Here is a 14952-nt window from a genome sequence, read left to right as displayed (position 1 = left end):
CTGAGTGCCCGGACTAAAAGCATGCATTCCCAGCTAAATAAATTTTTTTAAAGATCTATTTAGTTCTCTGTGAATGCTCCACTGCATGTACACCTGCATGCCAGAAGAGGGCATCAGATCACATTATAAATGATTGTGAGCCACCACATGGTTGCTGGGAATTGAATTCAGGACTTCTGAAAGAGCAGACAGTGCTCTTAACCGCTGAGCCACCTTTTAAGACTTAAAAAAACAAACCAAAAAAACCTCAAATTAAAAAAAGAGCATTTAATCAATGCCTCTTCAGAATTCTCTAATACATAATTAAAATAAGGGCTGGGCGTGGTGGTAGGAGCTTGGAACCTCAGCTGAAGCTGGAGGATCATGAATTCAGTGCCAGCCTGAGCTACACAGATCCTGTCTCAAAAAATGAAGTGCTGTCCAGGTCACCCAAGTATGCCAACAAGACTGCACTGTGGAAAGGCCCCCAGGGGGAGTGGGTGAGGAGGAGTAACTGTGAAATATTCTTTTAGGAATGGGCCAGTCCCCCTCCCTTCAACCTTAAGCCTTCCTGCTTTCTCCATTGCTCCATATGCTCATTTGTTGGGGCCCACTAATATCCAGAAACAAAATACCAGGGGCTGATAGTTTAAATTGAGAAGATTATTTTTGCAGGGCTTAGGGGCTAAAAGTCTGAGGTCAGGGTACCAGCTTCCTGGGTTCCAGATGTGGGCTTTCTTCCTGGCCCCACACAGTGTTTCTAGGTAAGAGCCCTGCCCTTTGACCTTTTTCCCAGACCTACCTCTAGATTCCACCACAGTGGGAACTAACGGAAATCTGAGTTTAAGGGAACACACAAACGTTCAGCCCCTAACACCTGGGGGAGGTGAGAATGGGGCCCAACTCTGTAGTACGGCAATTTCAGATGCTCCCCCTCCAGAGAGTGGGTCCTCTAGTGAGGGGCACAGCGTCCTGAAGAAGGCAGAGGAGACAACTGTGGTCTACCCGAAGACCAGGCTCTGCTTACTTGGGGGAAGATGGCAAAGGCCTCCTGACCAGTTTGTCAAGGGGACCCTTCCCCAGGCCTGGGAGTGTGTGTGTGTGTGTGTGTTGCATGCATGGGAATGTGTGTGTGCTCAAGTCTATGTGAATACCTGAGGAGAACAGAGAAAAATGTCAAGTATCTTCACCCTGTGCTGTTTGCCTCATCACCTCGAGATACAGTGAGTGTCACTGAACCAGAAGCGCACATTTCAGGATCCACTTGACTGAGCCCCACACCCCCTGCATTTTGGAGGTCCCAGGAACACTGAACCATGCCTGGATTTTTATACATGTATTCACAAGGGATCCAAGCTCAGCTCCCCGTGCTTGCAGAATGAGTACCCTTTACCCACTGAACCATTTCACCAGCTTTGACGTTTGTGTTTGTTTTTGAAACAAGATTTTCCCATATACCCCAAGCTAGACTTGAACTTGTAGCAATCCTCTTGGCTCTGCCTCTTAAGCTTAGACTACAGTGTGAGTCACCATACCTGTCTTACCTGTGCATTTGTGGAAACTTTCCAATAAGGACATCTTCCAGATGAGGCCCAGTTTATGTCGAAGGCTGACCCATTCAACCATCTATAACTTTATATTAATAGCTGACAGTGGTTTTCTTTTGCTTTTTTTTTTTTTTACAATGTGTTCTATTTTTAATTTGTGTGTGTGTGTGTGTGTGTGTGTGTGTGTGTGTGTGTGTTGGTATGTGCAGGTCAGGGCAAGTGCCTGAGGAGGCCCTAAGAGGAGTTCCAGGCAGTTATGAGCCACCCAAGATGGCTGCTGGGGATTGACTTCAGGTCTTCTGGAGTGATAGGCAGGCACTCTTGACCACTGAGCCATCTTTCCACTCCCTTTCAAAGTTGGTTTTTGTTTGTTTGTTTGTTTGTTTGTTTGTTTTTTGTTTTTTTTTTTCTGAGACAGGATTTCTCTTGGCTGTCCTGGACTCAGTTTGTAGACCAGGCTGGCCATGAACTTGCAGAGATCCGCCTACCTCTGCCTCCCTGAGTGCTGAGATTACAGGCCTGCACCACTGTGCCCAGCTCCCTTTCAAATTTTTTAAAATTACGGTGTTTTTTTTTTTTTTTTTACATTTATTGTGTGTGTTGTGGGGCTCTGTGTGTATGTGTGTGTGTGTGTGTCATGGTGCATGTGTGATGTCTGGAAAACAGCTGGCAGGATGCAGGCAGTTGTTGGCTTCTTCTGCCATATGGGTCCCACGTATGGCCTCAGGTAATGGCTTACCCATGGAGCCATTTTGCTGGCTCCAATTTGTACTTCTGTACATTTCCCCCCACTTTATGTTTGTAAAGTTTTAGGGCTGGAGAGATGGCTCCGCCATTAAAGGCTGGGGTCACACACTATGTTTGGAGAGTTTTATAGTAGAATGCTGAAAAGAAAGGAATGGATTAACCATGAGAGAGACGCCTCTACACCTTGTTTCTGACAAGGACATCGGCGCAGCGCTGGCAGGAGCTGTTCTGCGCAGTTGGTGGGAAGGCAGAACGGCACAGCCACTGCTGAAGACACTCCAGCAGCTCTCCCAAAAGATTAGAGTCTTAGCACAATGACCCAGAAAATGTATTCCTGGGTGTTGACGCAACCGGTTTGAAAATGTCTGTCCCTGCAAAACATGCGCCTGCGACCGACGGCAGCAGTGCAGATGAGTGTCACCTAGGGCTCCACTGCCGGGAGTGACAGGCTGCCGCAGACCGTGGGCCGCAGGGAGGCTGGCTGTGTTCCGTGGCTTCGGGTTTCAGTCCATGGCCATTCCACCCTGGCTGGGGCCTATGTCAGAGGGTACTCGTTCACGGCTGTGAGACTTTCATGAGAGGTGAAAAACGACGTAGAAGAGCCAGGAACTGCCTCTCCCCTTCAAGGACAGTTGGCTCATGCCCTCACCCTAGGAGACCCACACCCTAGCTTCCATCACTCCTTGTAAGAGTGCCATGAGCTGAGGGACCCGAACCTTCAACACGTGGCCCTATGGGGGGGAGACATTCAAGGTTCAAGCTTTAGAGGCGGGTGTGTGGTACTCTCCTGGAATCCGTGCGCTCAGGCTCAGTGACCTGGGTCCATCACCGTGGGTTTGAGGTCAGCCTGGGGTACATAGCCAGGCTCGGTCTCAAAAGTAACTTCCAAACTAGAACACCCTAGAAATGGGTGGATAGGAACAGGTGGGTGCCCTGGCTCGTACGGTTAGTGCCAGCGCTGGGGAGGTGAGGCAAGCCCAGCTCTGAGTTTGAAGCCGGTCTTGTCTACATAGAAAGTTCCAGGACAGCCAGAGCTACACAGAAAGACACAAAGAGAAAACAAAAACAGGTGACTTGATGACTTGATGTGGTATACCCATGCAACGGAATTTTATCCCACAACAGATAGAGATCATATATCTAGCATCAAAATGTCATAAAATATTTTTAATTTTAATTAGTATTTTGTTTATTTTTTTAAAGATTTATTTACTTACTTTGCATCTGAGTGCTCTATCTGCATGTACACCTGCACGCCAGGAGAGGCCATCAGAGCCCTGTATGGATGGCTGTGAGCCACCCTGTGGTTGCTGGGAACTGAACTCAGGACTTCTAGAAGAGCAGACAGCGCTCTTAACCGCTGAGCCATCTCTCCAGCCCCTAATGAGTACTTTATATTTATTGGTGTTTTGCCTCCATGTATGTCCACGCAGCACATTCACGCCTAATGCCACCTGGGGCCAAAAAAGAGTGAGCTTCCTTACGGGTGCTAGGAATAGAGCTTGGTCCTCTAGACCAGCAGCCAGGGAGTGAGTGCCCTTAACTGCCAAGCCATCTCTCTGCAGTCCCACACAACATAGATACATCTTTTTTTTTTTTTTTTTTTTTACTTTTTATTGAGTCTTTGTGGATTTCACATCATGCACCCCAATCCCGATCATCACTTTGCCTCTTCGTATCAGCTCTCCGCCCTTGAAACATTTCCCCTCCCTCCCTTATCTCCTCCCTGCCCCTTCCCAAGTCCACTGATAGGGGAGAACCTCCTCCCCTTTCATCTGACCCTAGTTTATCAGGTATCTTTAGGACTGGCTGCAAAAAGCATCAAGTGGTAGAAGCTGTATGTAGTGTCTCACAGAATACTCTCTTGTCCACACATCTTCACTTGCAAATGTTCATTGCGATGAGTCCTTGGTCTGGTGCCAGGGCTCTGGCTTCTGCCACCCTACCAGTGCTGGACCCTCCCTGGGACTCCTGCCAGATGTCCTGTCATTGCCTGTCTCTCCACCCCATCCTTGCACATCATAGGGGTGCCTGCAGCAAGCGGCCCCCTCGACAGAGATAAGTCTTAAGTGTACGGTGCTCAGTGAAAGACATGCCGGAAACAGCTACAGTATGTATGATTCCGATTGTGCAGTTCGCTAGAAAAGGGAAATTGCCAGAAGACTGACAGGTGACTAGTGGTCAGGGGGTTGCTAAGGGGTCTAGGATAGAGCCGGGTTATTTAGGCAGTGTTTTTAGGAGAGAGAGACTGTTTTCTATGATTCTATGAGGGTGACTAGAAGACACTGAATATCTGTCAATGAGCAAACTTGAAAGTGCGTGCATCCGTGAGTGTCTGGGAACCCAGGCTCCCCACAGCCTCTGCCTGTCGCTGGCTCCCCTCCTAGCCCTGACCTATTCCAACTGAGATCTTTTGGGACAGTGGACTAGAGGCTCTTTTGGGGTGGGGGCACACAGAACATCTGGGAGACCCGTGAGCACCTGCAGTGTGAGCAGACACATTGTGATTAAGACCCTCTCCGGTGGCCTTCACCATCCACCCACAGAGGCGGATGGGTGGCAGGGGGGCAGCGGGCAGCTGACCCTGCTTGCTTCTCAGGAGCCATTCTGTCAAAGGAGCTCATTAGGCGGGCGGGCCATCTGGACGGGGATCTGGTGTTTTGCAAGGTCTGTACCTCGATGCACCCCAGAACTGCTTCCAGCCTCTGGCAGCCCCACCATGTGTGCCCTGCTGCGTCTCTCTAAAGTCTGGTGTGGTGTGAATCGTCACTTTCTGGGTATTTACCCACTCTGGTTGAACAAACTCCCCGTGGCGTCTTATGGAAGATGTGCTGCTGTTCAAATGAATTCACTCCTGATTATGGAATTCCTGATTTGATTCAAACAATTTCGAATGTCAAACTGCTTTAGAACTTCTTAAACAATTTTAGAAAGTTTACAGCTGCAATAAATAACTTGGTGGACATCCAGATGCCTCACTAGGAGACAGGCTTAAGGGAGATTTGTAGCCTCAGATAGCCTTTACTCCAGATGACACCATGAATCCTGGTATATGCCATAAATATAGGCTAGTTGGTTTAAACTTCTCATGAACCCAAAAGATGATGGGGCTACCAATAAATGTCTAAATTAAATTAATAAATCTCTAAATCTTGATATCATTAAATATAAATTGCTTTGTTATAATTTCTTATACCTTGTCACCTTATGACACATATATTCTTATTAAATTTTAATTTTTTAATGTTAGTTACAGTTTATTAACCTTGTATCCCAGCTGTATCCAGCTCCCCATCCCAACCTCCCTCCCTTATCTCCTCCCTGCCCCTTCCCAAGTCCACTGATAGGGGAGGACCTCCTCCCCTTTCATCTGACCCTAGTTTATCAGGTATCTTTAGGACTGGCTGCAAAGTCCTCCTCTGTGGTCTAGCAGGGCTGCTCCCTCCCTTGGGGAGGGGGTTAGGTCAAAGAGCCAGCCATTGAGTTCAATGACATTGTATATTATCATTTTAAATTTACCTTGTTTCTTAGAATGAAAGACAGATAAAATTATTTTCCTGAACTCACTATAAACTTAGAGATAGCTGGAAAATGTGTAGCCAGGTCAATTCTAATTGAAAAGACATATATTCTTAGAACTTTTAGATCCTGTTAAGCTTTAGGCCTTGTCAACCTTTGTCAGTCTGAACTCACTATGAACTTATGTAATGGATAAGTAGATAAGAAATGTTTAGTTTTAAAACATGCAACCAGTTTCATTTCAGAATTCATCTGCTTTCGTGATTAATTACCTTTTTGACTATGAGGTAATTCCTTTGTCTCAGAAGTATAAAGCTGAGACCAGACAATAAACATTAATGAAAGCCCACAAGAATGGAAGCCTGCTGGAATTTGCTTCATCCATGAGTTGTAAATATGTGTTTAGATATGTGTTTACATGTAAATATGTCCATCTGTTTGTTTTTTGTACATGTTACATGAGTGTATGTCAGCTGTCTGTATGTAAGGAGCTCCTTTTGTATTGCCCATTGAATGTGTGTATGAATATGTACAGGTCTAAGTGTCTGATTGTTTGTTTATGTGTATATACATATGGGCTGATACTATGGAACCAGCAGCCTAAACTTGCTGAAGTTTCTGCAGAGGAGATGCTGGCGATAATCAACATCATTTCATATGTAAGTTTGTGGAAATTCATTGAAGTTGAAGTTAAAGTTGGGGTCTTTTCTGAGACTGATACTCCAACCAAGGACCATGCGTGGAGATAACCTAGCACCCCTGCACAGATGTAGTCCATGGCAGCTCAGTATCCAAGTGGGTTCCTGAGAAAGTGGAACAGGGACTATCTCAGTGAGCTCAGTGGCTGGCTCTTTGATCAACTCCCCCTGATGGGGGAGCAGCCTTACCAGGCCACAGAGGAGGACAATGCTGCCATTCCCGATGGATGAGACCTGATAGGCTAAGGTCAGATGGAAGGGAAGGAGGACCTCCCCTATCAGTGGACTTGGAAAAGAGCATGGAAGGAGATGAGGGAGAGAGGGTGGGATTGGGAGGGAATGAGGGAGGGGGCTACAGCTGGGATACAAAGTGAATAAACTGTAATTAATACAAAAAATTAAAATTAAAAAAAGTTTTAAACTTCCTCCACCCTTTTCCCTTGAGCATGTGTGCATGAGTGCTCATAGCTTACTTTCTCTCCTCTCTTCCTTTTCCTATTGATTCACAAGTAAGTGAGTAGATTCAGGACCTAACTATCAGCCTTATCAGATAAACAGCCTGAAGTTTACTTTAGCCTGTGGAGGCGGCCTGCGCAGGAGCGAATCTCAGATCAAAGAGACCAATTTTACAACACCTTGCAGTTTTGGCTAGAAGCCACCTTTTACAACTCTAGTCAGAGAAAAAAATGGTCAGTTTAAGTTTTCCTCCTTAGCAGCAGCGTAGCCGGTACTTAGCCCTCAAGAAGGAAACTTGGACTCCCTCCCCCCTTTCTTCTTTCAATTATCCTTCTTGATCCATCTTGGGTTGCTATCAGCTAGACGACCCAAGAGATAAAGCCAACAGGGACTCCACAGCCCATCCCAGATCTCAGATCCTGAACCCTGGAAACCTGCCAAAGCAGAGAGAGATGTTGGCAGCAGACTTTGGCAAGAAGACCTTAACACTTGCTTTTCCCTCAACTGTGGTGGTTGCCACCCCCAGCTTTTGCAGAGATATCTTCTCATGGATAATGCCATCTGTGCCAGCTTCTCGAAAAGCCATGGGGCTCAGGCAACGCAGAGCTGGAGGCTGGAGGCTTGGCAGTACAGATCACTTAATTGAGGATTAAGGATTAATTGGGATCCGTAGGCTGGGTGATGTTGAGGCTGCTGAAGCCAGCGCTGACACCTCAGAGTCCAGCTTCCAGGCTGCCGCTCAGGGCACTGGGGGCTTCCTGCTTGCTCTACCTGAGACTGCCTTGGGAGGGCCAATGTGGCCCCAACTCCTAACCATTTTGTGTGTGAGTCAGAGATTGGCAGCTGATGTCTTCCCCCAATCACTTTCCTCCTCCTCATTATTTTTAGAACTTGCTAGGTGGACCAGGCTGGCCTCAAAGTCACAGAGATTTTTCTGCCTCTGTCTCCTGAGTGCTGAGATAAAAGGTGTGCACAACAATACCCAGCTCCTTCTTACTTTTTGAGACCAGGCCTCTCGCCGAACCTGGAGCTCCCTGTCTGGGCAAGACCACACTGGCTGCCCTTCCTCTCCCTTTCTGAGTCGGGGTTTCACTATATAGCTGAGGCTAGCCTTAAACTCTTGATCTTCCTGCCTTGGCCTTCTGAATGCCGGGGTTAGAGCATGTGTAGAAATGTGAGTCTCTAGTACAGTGGAGGTTTAGGTTAGGGATACTAGTGAAGAACCAGGCAGCTGGTTAGGAAAGGAGGCCCTGATTCCTGACAGGCAGGTCCTCTGCTGTATGCAGACCTATAAGGCTCACCAACACATATTGTCCATTAGAGGGGCCTTGAAATGGGCAGGGCTGGCCAGTCCTGTTTCCTGCCCCCTGTACTCAGGAAGTACTCGGGGCTCTCTGAGGAAAAAAGTCCCAGCCTTCAGACCGATGTGCTTCCTGGGCCCTTCTGCCAGCTATCTCCCTTCTGGATTCGGAAGGCTGAACCCTGAGTGGCACCCCTCCCTGGCTGTGGCAGGAATATGTATGACAGAGCTGAGAGAAGGGCTGGGAACTTCAAGCAAAGAATTCCAGAAGCCCTGATGTGTGTGTGTGTGTGTGTGTGTGTGTGTGTGTTTTACCAGTTTAAAGATGTTTTGTTGTTGTTGTTGTTTTGTTTTTCCTTTTGAGACAGAGTTTTTCTGTGTATAGTTCTGGCTGTCTTAGAACTCAATCTGTAGACCAGTCTGGTCTTGAACTCACAATGATCTGCCTGCCTCTGCCTCCTGAGTGCTGAGATTAAAGGTGTGTGTCACCATGCCCAGCTCAGAGCTATCTTTTGGCACTTGCTTTGGGCTGGGCCCAGAATCCAGAAAGGTAAAAGAGGGGGATCCCCAGGCTCCCGGAGCTCACAATTGAAGTTACTTGTAGTTAGCCCCGTTCCAGGACTTAACTTTTGGGGTCAGATGCCAGGCCTCCAGGATTAGCGAGTAGGGGAAAACTCTTTCCCCACAAGAAGATGCTTTATTGCCAGAAAACCAGGGAGAGGTCCAGGGTGGTAAGGGAAGAGGGCACTGTGCCAGGCAGGGATGGGGAGGAGGTTCACAGTCCTGTACACAATGAGCTTCAACGAGCATATGGGATCCTCTGCAATTCGGAGGCTGTGATCCTCCAGGCTGGTCCACTCTGGCTTCTACCCAGGCTCATCGAGACATCATCCGAACAAATTCTGCCAGGACAAAAGCGAGGTTTTAGCTCTGCCCTCCTAACCCCATTAGGGATAAGGCAGATCTGCCTGCTGGGGGTGGACTAGGGTATGCTTGAGGAGACCATGAAGGGCATCTCTGTGTATCAGGTGGGAGGGGCCTCAGTTGCCTAGAGTTGCCTCAGTCTTGGCTCTCCCTATTTCCTTCTCCCAAGTCAGCACTTTAGCTTTCCTGAGAACTGTAGGAAGTTCTCACCAGCAGGGAGTAGAACTGTTCAGAAATGGTGGTTCTCAACCTTCCTAAGGCTGCGACCCTTTCATACAGTTCTTCGTGTTGTGGTGAGCCTCCCCCTCCCCCAAGTATGAAATTATTTTGTTGCTACTTCATGACTGTAATTTTTGCCACTGTTATGAATCGTCACGTAAATATCTGATATTTAACCTCAGGGGGTCACGATTGGGTACCCCTGGTTCAGACTCTTTCAGGGCACACGTGGCTAAGCAGGGGAGGTGTTACCTTCAAAGTCAACCAGGCCATCTCCGTTGAGGTCAACGTCTTGGAGTATCTCATCTACCTCCCTCTGGCTGAGGCGTTCCCCCAGCAGAGCCTTGAGGGCTGCGCGGAGCTCCGCTACGCTGATGCGGCCGTCGCCGTTGGTGTCAAACTGCGGCAGCATTGACGGCGGCATGGCGTCACTGACGGGGTCCTAGCCCCACTCAGCCACTCACTCTCTGCGGCCCCACAGTCTCACCCACCCTCCACCCCTTCCAGGTGCGAGACGCACCTCCCGGAAGGCATCTCGAAGCTCCCTCACGCCGATCATGTCTGCCGTCTCTGCCAGCAGCTTGGGGCCCATCAGCTCCACAAAATCTTCAAAATCCACCTTCCCACCACCTGGGGGCACGTCCTCCATCAGACCCCGGCTTAGCACCTGGCCTACCTTCCCGAACCCACTGCCTTCCCTTTGGTCCCTGGTCCCCTCCTTCGCGGCCTTAGATGGGGCTGTCCTCCCTGTGTGCCGACGGCTGGGCCGGGTCTGAAGCACATACTGATTTGTTGTGATATCTCAATGAGCTCCATCTCCGTGGGCATGTAGCCCAGCGTCCGCATGCAGGCCCCCAGCTCCCGGTAGCCAATGTAGCCATCCCGGTCTCGGTCAAACTCCTGGAAGGCGACCTGCAGCTCTGCCGGGCAGGGTGAGGTTAGTCCTTTCCCAGAACCCTCCCTGGGCTGCCAGCTGGGACCAGCCCATCTATTCCCTTTGCTCTAGTCCCTTCTTGCTGTTAAACCTCAGTTCCTATTTGTTACGTCAGGGCCTTTGCACAGGTGGCATTAAAACTGTGTTCACTTGTCAAATGCTTACCTAGCATCTAGCGTGTGTCACTCTCTCTTCTAGGTGATTAAAAAGAGAAGGAAGAGAGGAAGGGAAGGAGGGAGGGGGCCGGAGACAGAAAAGCTACGACCTCAGGGGGGCTGCATTCCTTTCTCCTCTGGTTCGGTATCACCTACTCCAGGAAGACTTCCCTGCTCGTTTCTCCCTCACAGCCAGTTTGTTGGTCTCTTTAAGAGTGCTCTACATAGCTGCAGCCATAGCTAGCTCCAGAGGGTGGGGACCTTATCTATCCGGTTAGCAGGGTTTCCTGGTGCTCAACGAGGGGCCAGGCCCGCAATGGGCAGCCAGGAAGTGTCAGCCAGGTGGACAGATATGAAAGAAGCCCTTGACCAGTGCGGTCACTGAGACCGAGGAGCTGGCAACAGAAGGGAGGGCTTCCACCTCCCCCTACCCAGTCTCCTCCCCATGGCCTTCTTGCTCCTCTTCAGCCCTGAAGAGGCCCCAGCTTCTAATCTCTATCCCGAATGCCTCCTCATCAAGCTCCCCCAACCCCCGAACCCTTTACCTTCGATCTCCTCTGGTCTCAGCTCCCGGTCCTGTAGAGTACACATGGGTTAGGGGTTCTCTGGCTCAGCCAGGCCTCAGCACCTTCCTTCCGTTTCTTGTGGTTTGTCATCCAGACACCCCCACAGCACACCCAAGGCTTGTGCCTTATTCTTCCCAAACCTGTCCACCTTTCTGGGTGTCTTGGGGACCCCAGGACCCCTGTCCCCACACTTCGGAGGTACATAGCTCCTTCTGACAGAGGTAGATCCCAGAGTCAGACAGAACCTCAACCCACCTGGCCTCGGTGTCACTGCAGGTCTGCCACCGGCCTCTGCCCCCCCCCCATCCTGAGGACCCTCCCATCTCTCTAGCCCGCTTCTCCTTGGAAGCACTTCCTATTCTGATTTTATAGTGCTGGGGATGTGACCCAGCTTGCTGTAAGCAGTGCTCCGACACTGGGCTACACCCACAAATCTCTGGCGGCTGTTTCTAGGGTCCCCACCCAATCCCTATGCCTGGTATGGCCCTGGGGGCTCCCCTCCGCATCCCTGCCCCACCCCTGGGCCTCTCGTCTTTCCTCTAACGTCCTCTCTAGCCTTCCCTTCTACTCGGAAGTGATGAGACTAAGGGACCACGGCAGCAGGCTGGCAGAGGGTGACCGTACATACGAGCTGGGTGGCGGCGATGCTGGGTCGGAGGAAGATGCATGCTGGCCCCACCAGGCTCCCGAGCACTGAGTAGCCCTGCATGCCCTCCTGCTCCTCAGCTCTGGGGTCAGGGCTGGGGCGGGAGCCCCTTAGGGGGGATCCAGGCCACTGCCAGCGTTCCTGTGGCAAAGTCAGCCATGAGCCGAAGCAATACCTGCAGCCCGGTCTCCCTCAGCCCCACTCCAGTCCTCATCAGCTGCTGCTTTCTCTGGAGCCCAGCACCTGACAGAGGGGGAGGGGCCTCTAGCTACAAGAACCATTGACACTCTAGGCTGGAAGAGTTCACCCTCAATTGCTCAGTTGGGTAAACTAAAGTCCAGAAGAGAAGAGGGTCTTGGCCAGGTCACTGAGGAAGCCTGAGGCAGAGCAAGACCTGGCCTCTCTACCTCTGGTCCCCACAGCCAAGGCTGAGAGAGTAGGGCCTACACAGAATGGGCAGCTGGCCTATCAACCTAGCAGGGGAGACCTAGCCAAGACTGGAAGAAGTCTGGGAAAATATCTTCTTCAAGAGGAGCATACAAATGTCCCCTCCTCTCCTCTGGACCCCACCTCTAACGCAGCCCAGTAACCACCCCCCCAGGTCTCTGGCTACTACCTGACCAATGCATGGGGCTACCCAGGCTTCTGTCCTTCTGTCTCCCCTCCGCCTTCCTACCTTAGGCCCCCGGCGCCATGGCCGCTTGGCACAGTTTCCCATGGGTCTCTGAACCATGCCAGGCCCCGAGTCCTGAGAGGACACCGTGGATTCTGCCAGGCTCCTGCTGTTTCCAGGGACAGCCTGGGAGTGCTGGAGAGGATTTTCATGGGGTTTTGTGGGCAAGATGAGGGGCGGGTGGGCAGGCGGGTGGCCCTGGGCCCGGGGTTTGGGCCCTAATCCAATCCGGGATTATCTTTGAGTATCTGGGGGGGGGGCATTACTCAGAGTCAAGGCCCCCTGGAAGCCACAGCCTCCCAGATCTTCCTGAGGAAGATCTTCTGAACACCCTCGATAACCCTTCTCTCAGCCTTGCACTAACTTCCCCCAGTCAGTACCTGGATGGGGATGCAGGCCTGGATCCCTAGGGAGGAAGCAGGCACCCGGAACCAGTACCAGCTGGATTCCAACTCTCCCAGAGTGGCAACCTGGGACTGGAGGATGAAGTCCTCGGAGAGAGCCTGCCTGCTTTCCCCTTGGTCCAGTCTGAAGTCCTGTCCATCGATGCCAGGACCCTGTCTCCGTTTAGTACTGGCTTGACCTCTTACATAAAGGGACAGCCCTCGGCACTGTAGCAACAGAGCTGGCAGATGGGTCCCTTCATTTCTCCTGACCACTCTGGTCACCTGTGTATGGACTTGTTCCTGGGTCAGTTTCACATCCAGCTGGGACATGGAGTCCCTTAGGAAAGGACAGTCTTACCTGCCCGTAGGCAGCCTGCACCTGGGCCTCCAGCTCACGGAGGAGGGCCCGCCTGCGGGCAATGGGGCTGGCTAGGTCCTGGCTGGGTCCTGGAGTGCCTGCGGATGGGCTGGAGTCCCCTTCAGGGAGGCTGCCATCTGCTGGGCCCTCGGGCAGGGCCATGGACACCGATGGGGTACTTTCTCTCTTCTGGCTGGGTCTCCTCAACCTGTAGGTAGATGGCTCAGTGGGAGCTGTGGATACATTTCCCTTCTGGCTCTGGGGGGTTAGGAGAGCCTTACTCCCCTAAGGTCACTCCCTTCTTCCATTGCCTCTCCCACAGTCCATCTTTGAAATCTTCACCTTCCTCCTAGACCACCTTTCAGACTTCATAGGACCACAGACTACACCCTGGGGCTCCTTGATGGCCCAGGTGGCCAGGCTCCCAAGCTGACTGGCCTCCTTCGCTCCCCATGTCCTGCCTGCACAGCTCTGGTTGGTTGCCCTAGCATGTTCTTGTTTTATATCCTGATCACTCTCCGTCTGCCTTGGCCTTTGCTACTATCTCTGTCTTAGTCTAGCACAGTTCCCATGACCCTCAGGCCTTCTTTGTCTCTCTCTGGTTCCCCTCAGTTTCTCTCTATGCCTTACTCTCTCTCTCTCCGTTCCCCTCAGACCCTGTCTGTCTGTCTGCCTGTCTGTCTCTGCTCTTTCACGGTTACCCACAGGCTCTTTCTCACCTTGCTCTATCTGTCTGTCCTTCCTACTCTTCTATCCTTCCCTTTCCCAGGATGGCTCCAAGATTCTAGAAACGTATGCCACCTGCTTCTCCCTCCCTCACCTGGAGCCCTAAGACACCTCTCTTTCCCACCTTTGCCTCCCCACCTCCTGTGTGGACCTCTCCTCTGACCTGCAAGCTCCTCTCAAGGAACATAAAGATAAAGGTGCCACACAGCCCTCTGCCCCCTTGCCACAGACACTCACCGCACAGCTGCTTATTCTTCACTTTTAGAATGAGGTCAGCTGTGGCCTGCTGGCCTGCTGCAGGCCCCTCATCATTTATTCACCTGCCCTCTGCACCGGCCTGTGTCCCAGGGAACCAGATCCCATGGCGTGGCTGCCATCTGAGCTGCCGACTCTATCATCCATTCAGTGACTAGCTTGCAAACATCAAGGCCAGGGGAGGAGGTAAAAGAAAGAGAGAGACTGGGCCTTTAGCTCCCTTGGTAGAGGGCTTGTCTGACATGCAGAAAGACCCTGGGTTCAAATCCCAGTACTGAATACACTGAGCATAGTGTCGAGTACCTCTGAAGTACCCACCCGGGAGAGGATGTAGAAGAACCAAATTCTTGGCTCCATAGTGAGTTTTAGACCAGCCCCAGGTGGAATCTAGTCCCAGGCCTTCAGCCAGGACCACATAACAGACCCCACCTGCCCTGAGGACACCAGCCTCAGGTGCACCTGACTCAGACAAGGGCCACCAAACGGTCTGTTTGTGCTTGGGAACACCCGCCCAGGTCGGTGAGAGGAAGGCTCTGTACACCACCCTGTGCACTGCTGATGTCCTCTAGTCCTGGGCGAGGTGATGGGCAGTGTCTGGGTGGGTGCTGGAGTCCTCAGGCAGCACTGGGCGGAGCCCTCGGGAGATAGGGGAGGGCATCAGTATGGACAGCAAGAGATGGGGGCATCAGAGGGTGGTGTTTGTTGACTGTCGGCTCAGAACCCGCTGAGTCTGGGAGCTGGTGACAGGATTGTGCAACAAGCTGTTGGAGGGAAGCTTTATCCTGGAGACACAATAAGGTGACCGATAAAGTGACCGGGAGCAGGCGGCCTCCACCAGGGGGGAGCCCTCTGAACACGGCCTGA

At 51.3% G+C, this 14952-nt stretch overlaps 1 protein-coding gene across 1 annotated transcript; it reads right to left on the bottom strand.

Moving 5' to 3' along the window:
* Positions 1 to 8947: 8947 nt before the first annotated feature.
* Positions 8948 to 13269, bottom strand: Cabp2 (calcium binding protein 2). The gene is made up of 6 exons (XM_055614722.1): positions 13108 to 13269; positions 11024 to 11054; positions 10175 to 10309; positions 9910 to 10019; positions 9642 to 9789; positions 8948 to 9148 (listed from the first exon to the last, which is right to left on the bottom strand). The coding sequence occupies exons 1-6, from the start codon at positions 13267 to 13269 to the stop codon at positions 9123 to 9125; spliced, it is 612 nt and encodes a 203-aa protein (XP_055470697.1). The 3' UTR covers positions 8948 to 9122.
* Between the last annotated feature and the right edge of the window lie 1683 nt (positions 13270 to 14952).

The sequence above is a fragment of the Psammomys obesus genome, unplaced genomic scaffold (assembly GCF_907164565.1).
Source record: "Psammomys obesus unplaced genomic scaffold, mPsaObe1.curated_primary_1811, whole genome shotgun sequence".
In the NCBI taxonomy this organism is placed as follows: domain Eukaryota; kingdom Metazoa; phylum Chordata; class Mammalia; order Rodentia; family Muridae; genus Psammomys; species Psammomys obesus.
The sequence above is the reverse complement of the archived record's forward strand: the minus strand, read 5'-3'. Positions and strand labels throughout refer to the sequence as shown.

Bases quoted from the DNA above. Each gene is read 5' to 3' on its own strand.
- Cabp2 (XM_055614722.1), bottom strand. From the start codon at position 13,269: ATGGCCCTGCCCGAGGGCCCAGCAGATGGCAGCCTCCCTGAAGGGGAC. The intron at 10,310-11,023 runs GTAAAGGGTTCG...CCTGCCCGGCAG, and splicing joins GAGACCAGAGGAGATCGAAG to AGCTGCAGGTCGCCTTCCAG. The intron at 10,020-10,174 runs GTATGTGCTTCA...ACGTGCCCCCAG, and splicing joins TGAGATATCACAACAAATCA to GTGGTGGGAAGGTGGATTTT.